We start from the raw sequence: 12,288 nt of genomic DNA, 5'->3' as shown, positions 1-12,288 counted from the left end.
TACACCTGCATTGCCATTTTATCTCACTCACTCAGAGACAATCCATCCCATTGTATTCTGTTGTTTTCTCTGTTGTCCTCTTATCTCTCCCCCCCACAACCCATTTGTAACAATTTTTAAAAATTCAAAATGCAATTGCAACTGTCCAGTTTGGAAAGCCCATGTGCTTTGGGGGTTTTGTGGGTGGGTGGGTGGGGGGAGAGAAGTTAAGCCCTGCATGTTGCATCATAACCAAAACTATTGCTCAGTTTTATTATCACAGTTTCATAACAATGCAATTATGACTTAAAGGGTGCCTTGAGCTAGCTGCTCTTTCCCTACCTAACTTTCCTCAGAGGAGTATTATGAGAATAAAACGGAGGAGAGAACCATACAGGTCACCCTGAGCTTCTGGGTGGAAAGAGGGGCAGAAATGTAACCGACAGATTTGTGGCATTCGCGCATCCACACATCTTTGGATGTTGTGCTATTGTTGCACTATAGCAGTAAATTGCAACTGAATTTTTCTATCAGGACATGGCAATCCCATTGCGAATAATTGCTATAGTACAACAGTTCTGAAGAGCCCCATGGTGCAGAGTGGTAAGCTGCAGTACTGCAGTCTAAGCTCTGCTCACGACCTGAGTTCGATCATGACGAAAGTTGGTTTCAGGTAGCTGGCTCAAGATTGACTCAGCCTTCCATCCTTCTGAGGTTGGTAAAATGAGTGCCCAGCTTGCTGGGGGTAAAGGGAAGATGACTGGGGAGGGCACTGGCAAACCACCCCGCAAACAAAGTCTGTCTAGTAAACGTCGGGATGTGACGTCACCCCATGGGTCAGGAATGACCCGGTACTTGCAGTTCTGTACCCACAGGGTTGTTGTGAGAATAAACAGTTCTATAGCCACAGGGTTGTTGTGAGAATAAAATGAAGAACAATGTAAGCTATTTTGCAACCCCCACTGGGGAGAAAGGCAGGATGTAAATAAAATAAATAAATAAATGGATGCAGCTAGTTTGCCTGAGGTAAAGAGCAAGGAAATGGGGTTCCTTCCCTGCTTTAGTTATAACATGGTGCTTTATGGGGGGCCCATTCCCCATCCGCTCACCACCATTGGGTTTTGTTTTGGGTTTTTTTTGTCAGCAATCACTCGCAAATAGAAAAAAGGGTTTCATGCCTTCAAGAGGATGCATGGGGATGGGGAATCTGTCCAGCTGTGTTCACTCCCGGATATGGCAGACAAAAAACATTAGCAGGCTTGTGTCCTGGGTGCGATTCTCTTTGTTTGTTAAAATGCTACAGGGCTCAATTAAAAAATAATTTCTGAGTTCAGGAGTGAACACAGCTGGGCAGATTCCCCCACAAACACACACACTCACCCTCTTAAAGGCATGAAACCTTTTTTTCCCGTTTGTCTATGGAAAGATGCAATGGAAATGAACCTGCCAGTGTTTTTCTGTCCTTATAACTCCTACATTGAGCTAGCCTGAAACAAATTGGTGGTGTGTGTGTGTGTGTGTGTGTGTGTTTCCTGACCCATTTCTGCTTTGGTTGTAAAATGACTACATGGTTAATTATAAATGCAAGAATCCCGCTGCAGGGCTGGCAATGTATTTCAAAGAACACACTACAGCCAATTACAAAGCAGCATTGTCATGTGGGAGGGACTCAGAAGCTCCGTATTTTGCTGGGGTGAATAACTGAGGGCAAGGTATTCCTGGAAGATCTTCAGGGCAAAAAGACCCCATGAATAACAGTTTTTAGAATTCAGATCAGAAAGCTTGAGCCACAAACCCAGCGCAAATCTCCCCTGCATAAATTGCCTCTGATTGCCAGATCTTCTGCAGCAGGAATTAGGAGCTAAAGCAGCTGTTTTCTCCAGGGGGCTTAATCACTGTAGTTTGGAGATCAGGTGTAATTCTAGGAGATCTCCCGGCCCTATCTAGAAGTTGGCAACCCTAGTTACCAGCCTGCCTAGTGGGCTCCTCTTCCCGCATGATATGAATGGATCTCCTGAGGCTTGATTTGAGGCTGCACCACACTGAAGTCAGGCCTCATCGTGTCACTGCAGCAGAATGGGAAGGAGCTGCATGACTAGGGTTGCCAACCTCCAGGTGGTGGCTGGAGATCTCCTGGGATTAAAACTGATCTCCAGGCGACAGAGATCACCTGGAGAAAATGGTCGCTTTGGAAGGTGGACTCTATGGCAGTATGCTCCACCCCCAAAATCTTCTGGTATTTCCCAACAGGGAGCTGGCAATCTTATGCAAGACAGAAGCACCCAAGCTACAAAGATCATGCCAGAACAGGCCCCAGGATCCAAGCAGCCAAGGGAAAACAAAGGCTTTCATAAGTCTGATCAAATAAAGTCTGCTGGACTTTGTTCAAATCCTTTTTTTTTTAATTACTTGTAGCTGCTGTTGATGGCATCACATTTTTTCCAGCTTGAAAGCACTGATAATTGAGCACTGAGAAGATGTGATATCCTCTCGGCAACCCAAAAAGGCAAGGCCTGAGTGGGTTAGTGTGCAGGAACTGAGAAATGGTTGCTAGCTAGTCAGGATCCTGCCTTTTCTTTAGGTTACCCTGTGAAGCTGCAGGTTATATCAAATGGTGTGACAGTAATAATAATCATTAACTACTATTCAATTCAAGACCTTTATTGGCATACATCATTAACTACTAATTTACGTAATAATCTCTTGTGCCAAACACTAACCATGCAGAAGTACCCTAAGAGGCTTCTGTGGCAGAAGAATGCAGGCAGGTCTCCTAAACCCCTCTCACCTTATACAACTGATCTGTGGGTATGCACAGTAATGCAGCTGTTGACTTAAACCCGGGGCCTTGACGAATCGAAGAGATCAGTAAAGTGGATGCCAAAATGTTTGGCTGACATGGCCCGGCTCCTGTTCGGCCAAACAGACAGCAACAACAGGAAAGGATTCATTCCTGGAAAGAAGTGAGTGGGAAAAAAGGAGCAAAAAACCAGTTGCTTCAAGGCAAACCTTGACGAAGAGGCCCTACTGAAGGGAGTTGGGGATTGGGAAGCCAAACGGAGCTTTCTGCTGCAGCACATTGATGCTATCTCCTCTGCCTTCCCACCCCCGTCTTCATTAAATAACCACGGTCTTGTCTAGGCGTGTCTTGTGGGTTCTTTTGTGAAGGCAGGGACGGAAGCTTTAATGCCGTGGATCCGGGCTGCATTCTTTAATTAGTTTCACTGGTGGACTCGGCAACAAATTCTTGCACTTGTTAATCACCAGAGAGCAAATTTTAATACACGAGGATCAGTTTTAATATATTGGGGCCGTGGATGTGCAGCATAAGTGTCTACTTCACAAGGCTGTCTCGGGCCTGATGTTTTCGCCACAACAAATGGACAGGATGAGCCAAGGAATGAAAAATAAGATGCCAAAGACAACCTTCCCTTTTAGCAATGAGAGGCAGCATGTTTTAAAATTAAATTCGTAAATTGCATTTCCTACAAAAACTAAAAAAAACCCAACATGCACGAAGATTTTGGAATAAGGCAGCTTTATTTAAATTAATCAGCTGATGCATCAGTTACGAAGGACATTGGCTGGTTGCTTTAGATTTGATGCTATTTTCACAAAATTCTGATTTCAGAGGGTTTTGCTAACTGTTTAAAATAATTTAAACATTTTTTTTAAATACATGGAACAAATAAACTGATCTGGAGATCCAGAGAAGAAAGGTACACAATTGAACGCATGAACACATCAAGCTGCCTTATACTAAATCAGACCCTTGGTCCATCAAAGTCAGTATTGTCTACTCAGACCAGCAATGGTTCTCCAGGGTCTCAGGCAGAGGTCTTTTACATCACCTACTTGCCTAGTCCTTTTAACTGGAGATGCTGGGGATTGAACCTTGGACCTTCTGCATGCCAAACAGATGCTCTACCACTGAGCCACAGCCCCTTCCCATTCTCTGTTCTGAATGCATTTCTCTCTCTCCCCCTCCTCATATTTCCTTATTGTTCCTCCTTTTGCATAGTTCCAGTGCTTGTATTCCAAAGTCATTTGGACAACTTGTGGAACTCCCTGCCCCAGGATTTGGAAGGCTTTAAGAGGGGAGTGGACATGTTCATGGAGGAGAGGGGCTATTCATGGCTACTAGTAAAAATGGCTGCTAGTCATGATGCATACCTATTCTCTCCAGGATCAGATGGGCATGCCTATTATATTAGGTGCTTTGGAATACAGGCAGGACAATGCTGCTGCTGTAGTCTTGTTTGTTGGACTTCTTAGAGGCACCTGGTTGGCCACTGTGTGAACAGACTGCTGGACTTGATGGGCCTTGGTCTGATCCAGCATGGCTTTTCTTATATTCTTAACTGTTATTACACGTACTAAGCACATGAAGCTGCCTTATACTGAATCAAACCATTGGTTTATCCAGGCCAGTACTGTCTACTCTGACTGGCAGCCGCTCTCCAGTGCCTCACCCCTTACTTAGCTGATCCTTTTAACTGAAAATGCCAGAGGTTGAGCTGGGGACCTTCTGCATGCTAAGCAGATGATCTACCATAGCCTCACCCCTTCTGCCCCCCTCCATCCGCAACTGGTGTGTGTCGAATTCTTCCTTCCATTTGCCATGTCAAAAGAGATAACAGCTTGCCACATATGTAATTAATTTGCCACTTGGAAAATGTCTTTCCACATGTTTTCTGTCCGCCTGCACTCAGTCTTAAAATTAGCACACAGTTATTCACTTGTGTTTCAGACATGGGGTTTCTATTCAAAGGTAAAGGTTGTCCCCTGTGCAAGCACCGGGTCATTCCTGACCCATGGGGTGACGTCACATCCCGACGTTTACTAGGCAGACTGTGTTTACGGGGTGCTTTGCCATTGCCTTCCCCAGTCATCTTCCCTTTACCCTCAGCAAGCTGGGTACTCATTTGACCGACCTCGGAAGGATGGAAGGCTGAGTCAACCTTGAGCCGGCTACCTGAAACTGACTTCCGTGGGGATCGAACTTAGGTCATGAGCAGAGCTTAGACTGCAGTACTGCAGCTTACCACTCTGCGCCACAGGGCTATGTATTGTTTCTATTTAGGCAGTATTATTCTGGGATGTCCATTTAAAACTCTGGAGGGCTCATTTTGTGCTGGGAAACTGTGGAGGGGAAAGAGAACTTTCTCTCTTCTATAGGCTGTAATGGCTTGGATAGTCCATCCAGGGTCCCTAGTGGACCACTTAAAAAGAAAAATATGCAGCAATATACACTGAAAGCATGCTGTGATCTGGAAGGGCTAGCCCCTGATCCCAGATTGTAGCAAGGTGACAGCACTCTGCACATGCTTTTAAGCCACCTTTTGTAAGCGCTCTTCATCTTGTCTTACACCCAGCAGGTGGTCTTAGACACTATTTCCTCAGCTCCAGATAATGATCAACGGTTGTAGGGATTTCTGAAAGAATGTGAAGGTACCTGTGAAAGTGCTATTCACACCTTAGTATTAGCAATGTTGTTTGTTTTGCATGTTCCAGGATAAGCCTCTGGAACTGAAAACAGGTTTGGGGGTTCAGAAAACCCCTCCTCCATCTATGGCGTAGTGGTTAGAGTGTCGAACTTGGATCTGGGAGACCCAGGTTTGGATAAAATGAAAGAGAGGAGAGTTTTGTAAGTTGCTTTGGATCCCCATTACGGAGAAAGGCAGGGTATGAAGTACACATGAAGCTGCCTTATACTGAGACAGACTCTTGGTCCATCAAAGTCAGTATGGTCTACTCAGACCGGCAGTGGCTCTCCAGGGTCTCAGGCAGAGGTCTTTCCCATCACCTACTTGCCTAGTCCCTTTAACTGGAATTGCCGGGGATTGAACCTGGGACCTTCTGCATGCCAAGCAGAGGCTGTACCACTCAGCCACAGCCCCCCCCCAAATAAATACAATAATGTGGCTCAGGGGGAATGAGAGCCCCCACCCCCAATTGTGTTTCAATCCTCCCCTGCCATACCCAAGCACTCTGACTCTGAAATATGCAGCACAGGCAGGAGAAGAGGACTTGTAACCAAGAGGGCAAAGCCCTGAAAGTCCAAGGCCAGAGCCAAGAAAGGCAGCTTGGTTCCATGCTCTTATCTGTGTGGGGGCGGGGGGGGGGGGTTGATGCCCCTGCCTGTGTCAGCTGGTGCTAGGGAGAGGGCGGTGCCATTGGCAGCAATTGCCACTTTTGCAACACCCCTTTACGGTCAACAAGGTTTCAGCCAGTCTCAACTCCTACGCTTTGTGCAGCGGCTCCGTGTGGTGGAATTATCCGGTTGCTCCATATAGTTCAAAGCCTCACTGGCTGATTTCTGGTGGTGGAAAGTCACAGCGGACTCATGGCAATCCCCTAGAGCAATGATGGCGAACCTTTTAGAGACCGAGCGCCCAAACTGCAACCCAAAACCCACTTATTTATTGCAAAGTGCCAACACGGCAATTTAACCTGAATACTGAGGTTTTAGTTTAGAAAAAACAACTCATACATTAACATCCCCACTTCATCCCATGCTAGTGGAGTCGCTCTGCAGAGGATCGGGTGGCTGGACAGTCTCCAGGGGGTGCGCCCCTCACCTTATAGAGCGCGTAGTGCAGGTACAGGTAAGGGGTGCATCGCTGGAAGTCGCACAGGGTCTCGGCCGGTGGGTAGTGGAGCTGGAAGATGGGCAGGTCGCTCTTGCACTGCCGCAGGCAGGAGGCGCACCACAGGTCGCGCCTGAAGAGCTCCAGCTCAGCCAGCCCCTCGTCCGGCGTGGCGCCGGGGCCCGGCTCTCCAGGCTGGGTCCCCCCTCCTCCTTCTTTCTGGTCAGTTGGCAACCCGCACTTTACCACCCTCCCTTGTTTGCACTGGCCATTTATGCTTGGTAATTAGCAGCGCGTTCTAGGCTGAAGTGCCCCGCAGCTTTTTTTTAGTTTGGCACGCTGAACCATCATTCAGGAAGTGACTGCGAAGCCGGCGCAGACCTGCTTCGCATTTCTGAAACGCGACCTCTTGGGCGAAAAGGCACGGTCGCTTTATCCTCCTTTAATCCCTGTTTCAGCCAGGATTCAGCCAGGATCGAACACGTGCGTTTCGCCTAATGTGCGTTCGATCCTGGCTAAAAAAGGGATTAAAGGAGGATAAAGCGACCGTGCGTTTTCACCCTGTCTTTGCTCCGCCCTCGCCGCGAAGAATCCCCTCAAGGAAGCATGCAAAATTCACAGCTGCGCGTTAACTATGCAAACGGAGGTTGCTAATGGGAGGATCCAAGGAGCAGGCGAGCGGGGGTGGGTGGGTAGAATTTTTCCTTTTGCGTTGGGGCCGTGAATAAGCATTTTAAAGGTCGCATTTAAAAAAAAAATTCACAGTGGGTAGCCGTGTTAGTCTGTCTGCAGTAGTAGAAAAGAGCAAGAGTCCAGTAGCACCTTAAAGACTAACAAACAAAAAGTTAGTTTTTTGGTAGTCTTTAAGGTGCTACTGGACTCTTGCTCTTTTCTATTAAAAACAAAAAAACAGCTTTGAGCGAGCATCAAAATTGACCCTGCATCTATCTACATATATATATATATATATACACACACACACACACACACACATACACACACACACATATATGTATATACGCACACATATACATATATACACACACATATACATATGTATATATATAATGTATATATACATATATGTGTATATACATACACACACACACATATATGTGTGTGTGTTTATGTATATATGTATGTATACACACACACACACACACACACACACACACACACACACACACACATATATATATATATACACACACACACACACACACACACACACACACACACACACACATTCCCTTTGCCCTTCTGGTTCAGTATAAGGCAGCTTCATGTGTGTTCATGTGTGTTCTTCCCTTCTGTATCCCATTTATTATTAAAAATCAATAAAAAATATTTTTAAAAAACCAACCCTGCATCAATGGCTAAGGGCCATTGAGATCTGCGCCCCGGTCGCTGCGAAGCGCCGCCGCCCGGCTGCAGGCAGCCCGGCGCTTCCCCTTTAAAAAAGCGGGCGTGGCTTGGAGAGGCGGGGCCACCTGGGCTGGCCATCAAAGGCCCCCGAGCCGGCGGCGCCTGTCTTGGCCGCGAGAAGCCGGAGCAGCTGCTGCCGGGGAAGTCATGAGCGGGCACGTCGGAGATCTGAGCCCCAAGCAGGAGGAGGCGCTGGCCAAGGTGCGGGACCGCGTCGCAGTTGCTGCCCCTGGGGGGGATTCCGGAGCAGGGTCGGCCCTCCTTCTCCTTCCATGGAAGGCTTTGCCTTGGAGTTGCCGCCCTCTGGATGCACATTTCCCCCATCCGAATTGTCAAAACTCTGCATGGGGGCTTCTGGTTGAGTTTTGAGAATAGGGATGGGGGAAAAGTGCATCTAAAGAGTGGCAACGCCAAGGCAAAGCCTTCCAAGGCTCTCCGCCTTGGCGCTGCCCCGAAGAAGAAGCCGGCGGCAGATGTTGATTTCCCTGGGTAGCCGCCAGGCTCCCCTTATTTATTGGTTTAATATCCCGTCTTTCTCCCCAGCGGGGACCCGGAGCAGCTTACGTGGTTCTTCTCCTCTGCTTTATCCTCACAGCAGCCCTGTGAGGTAGGCTAGGCTGGGAGTCTGTGACTGGCCCAAGGTACCCTTGCAAGCTTTCATGGCAGACTGGGGATTTGAACCGGGGTCTTCCAGATCCTAGTCTGACGTTTTTAACATCTACGCCACGCTGGCACCGAACTGAGACGATTGATGGTGGAATTTTTAGAAGGTATATATAATGATTTGTAGCATGATCCTCTCCGTGCTGCTTGTTCAGTGTGCTTAGGGTTGCTGTTGTGGGGTGTTCTGGGTGTTTGGTGTCATTATTATTATTTCTTTGCACCTCATGACAGCTCTGCGAGGTGGGCCAGTGTTACCTCTTTGTCGCAGAATAAGGTGGTTTGCCTGCCTCCTTAAACTCATGACAGAGGTGGAATTGGATTTAGGGACATTGTGGCTTTGGTCTCTATGTAGCTCTTCTGTAAGGGAGAGAATCTTCTTGGCGTTTGCCTTTAGAGATCTGGTCATGGTTTACCTAGTAGGAAACTTAGATAAGGACTGCCCTGCAGCATCGGACCAAAGGTTTGCCTAATCCAATATTGTTTCCATTAGTATCGGATAGGTCCAGGACACTTGCGGGTAAAGCACATAAAAACAGCAGCACTTCAGCATCTGGTATCCAGAGGTACGTTGCCTCTGTACATGGAGGATTTGTTTGGCTCTTCTGGCTAATGACCCCCATTACACCTCTCCTCTATAAAAGTGTTCTATTTTTTTTTTAAGCTACCTAACCTAGCGCCCATATCTTGAGGCAGTGAATTCCATAACATCGTCTGTAGCCCTGTTCTCATGTTACAGCGTCAACACACATATATCCTGCCTCTGTGTGTGTGTGTGTGTGTGTGTGTGTGCGCGCGCGCAACTGTTGGTAAGAAAGAACCAACGTGCGTTCAATTTACCAATAAAACCAGGGACCAGACCCTGGATAAATGTGGGGGAACGTATCACACATTCAGGTGTTGATGGGTTGGGAGTGAGATGAGAATTACTCAATACGCATTTAAAGAAAAATCAAGTGTACACAGTACATGGGTTGTATGTGCGTTCACTGTGACTTGTAAACAGGATTACTGTCTTACTTTCAATCCTTTTCCTAGTAAGTCCTTGCACTTAGCTCACCTTTTCTTCTACAAATGGAAGCGATGTTTCCGTTCATCGCAACCCTAACTTCTCTTTCCAGGTTAGTCCGACCCCATCAAAAGATAGGCGAAGATGAGGTGTTTCATCTGCTTTGATCTACATCACTTGAACTTGCTGTGATGTGCACAGTGTCACTTGGGAGGCTGGTCCTTGGCCTTTGCCAAGTGACACGTTCAGTGTGTTGATACGAAACAAAAAATGCATGGATGTCGGAATTCATACCTACTTAAGGAAGAGGTTTGGCCCAGGGGAGAAGCTGGAAGGCATTGTGTGTGTGTGGGTGTGTGTCCTTCCAAACCCCTGTGTGGCATATGTCTAAGAGTCTTGGTCATGGAGACAAAAACAGCCCTGTTGCGAGGTGAAGTGGCCATCTTGCACAACAGGTTTGGGTTGCCATGAAGGGCGGCATAAGCATTCGCTAGAGCCAGCCTCATTAGGGTGGCTATGTGTGGAGTACTGTTTCCAGAGGCCCTGAATATCTAAGCTCTTCCTCAACTTCCATTCATGTCAACAGGGCTTGTGTGGGAGAATGTCTCAGCGGATTGTGCCCTGTTTCCATGATTGAGGTGTGTTATTTGGGGAGGGAGGAGTCATTTCTGGCATCTGACTGTCCTGGACTGCATAGTGAAAGCTGGATTTGGATGGGCAATATGGAAAGGTTCGGGCATGAGAGTGATGCTTGAATCTCAAAAGTGCTGAGAAGATTCTCCAGCCAGCCAGGATTCCTGGGTGCCTGTTTTTCTTTGCCTCCAGCACATCAAGCAGAACTATTTGCATTTTTCAGGTGCCCCATTGATGATTCTGGGATCGATTTTCTATGCTTGGAGAGCAATAAAAGGTGATCGTGATTCACGTGGTACCGTGGTTGAGAGTGTCAGACTAGGATCTGGGAGACCCAGCTTTGAATCCCCACTGTCATGGAAGCTTTCTAGGTGATCTTTGGCCTGCTACAATTTCTAGATCTGGCCTACTTCATAGGGTTGTTGTTATGAGGATAAACTGGAGGAAAGGAGAACGATGCTGCTTCGTGTCCCCATTGGGAAGAAAGGCAGGATAAACATGAAGGAAATTAACAAACGAATAAATAGAGGGCAGCAATATTGGAACAGGAGTCTTTCTCTTGCCTTTCTCCCATTCCTGGGTTTACTTTTGTGGCCGTTCAGGGTCCTAGGAAATGGCGCTCTGCCCATGTTCAGAGCTGCTCTCTTCTTGCCAATTTCTTCACGTGTTGGCAGTGTTCCTTCCTTAGCACTGAACCAAGTGAGCTCTGATGCCAATTAATATCGGGATGGGATGCCAGACTCGCTTAGTGGGTTGGGGGAGGGAGCCATTCAACTCTCCGGAGAGAAAGGATGGCTTTCTCCAAGTCCATGGCTGTGCGAAGCCTCTTTCAAAAAGGGAGCGTGTGAGTCCAAACTGCAGAAATCCTGTTGATTTCACAGGGGGTGGGTGGGGGTGGGAGCAGGATAGCAGTGCCAATGTTGCATAACCACACAAGTGATGATGTGTTAAGAGCACTTGAGTTGCTTTGCCGCTCAGGAGCTGAGAAAACCAGGTGCCCTGTTGCCACACAACAAAATTAACAAGCATCGTTCTCCATAAAAGCAAACGGCCCAGTGCAGCTGTAATCCAGAGCAGTCTTGAAAACAGGCTTAGCCAGTCAGCACCCTCAAAACGCCTTGAAAAATAGAACCATTGTAGGGAAACTATATGCAAGACACATGGTAAATAAACTCACGTTGTGGATGACAGCAGAGAATTTTAGGCCCTGAGCAAGCAGGCTTCTGTCAAGGAAAATCTTCATTGGATTATTGTGTTGTTTTAAGAAGAAGAGTTGGTTTTTATATGCCGACTTTCTCTACCACTTAAGGCAGAATCAAACCGGCTTACAATCACCTTCCCTTCCCCTCCCCACAACAGACCTCCTGTGAGGTAGGTGGGGCTGAGAGAGCATGACTTGCCCAAGGTCACCCAGCTAGCTTTGTGTGTAGGAGTAGGGAAACAAATCCAGTTCACCAGATTAGCCTCCGCCCCTCATGTGGAGGAGTGGGGAATAAAACCCGTTTTTCCAGATCAGACTCCACCGCTCCAAACCACTGCTCTTAACCACTACACTACGCTTAACCTATCTTGTCACCAAATACAGTTGTGGGAAGAGCTCTAAATTAACGGGGGCCTTTTGGGATCTAAGAGGAGCTTTTGGTTCTAGACCTGGAGAACGGTTATGGGATAAGCTCCTGAAGATGGGTATTGATAAGGGATTATTATACCTAATAAGAACGCTCCATATCTCTACAAGTTGTCATTGTCTGTTCACAGTAGAAACTATCAAAGGAGGGAGACCATTGGAGGGAGTAGATTTTATAAAGTGGGGGCTGCCACAAAGGAAGACCTGATCTGTGCCCCCCTTGTGCGTGCAAAGTGCCGTCAAGTCGCAGCCGACTTATGGCAACCCAGTAGGGTTGTCAAAGCAACAGACGTTCAAGAGGTGTTTTGCCACTGCTTGCCTCTGCATAGTGACCCTGGTATTCCTTGGTGGTCTCCCATCCAAAT

At 47.3% G+C, this 12,288-nt stretch overlaps 1 protein-coding gene across 1 annotated transcript in view; it reads left to right on the top strand.

Annotated features, from left to right (window-relative positions):
- The first annotated feature begins 8,138 nt into the window (after positions 1-8,138).
- Positions 8,139-12,288, top strand: part of SEC14L2 (SEC14 like lipid binding 2) — a 35,004-nt gene continuing 30,854 nt past the window's right edge. Inside the window, exon 1 of the mRNA XM_056859408.1 lies at positions 8,139-8,195. Within this exon, the coding sequence (XP_056715386.1) occupies positions 8,142-8,195 (54 nt within the window). The 5' untranslated portion in view covers positions 8,139-8,141. The remainder of the gene's footprint in view (positions 8,196-12,288) is intronic.

This window comes from Euleptes europaea, chromosome 13, assembly GCF_029931775.1.
Source record: "Euleptes europaea isolate rEulEur1 chromosome 13, rEulEur1.hap1, whole genome shotgun sequence".
NCBI lineage: Eukaryota > Metazoa > Chordata > Lepidosauria > Squamata > Sphaerodactylidae > Euleptes > Euleptes europaea.
The sequence above is the reverse complement of the archived record's forward strand: the minus strand, read 5'-3'. Positions and strand labels throughout refer to the sequence as shown.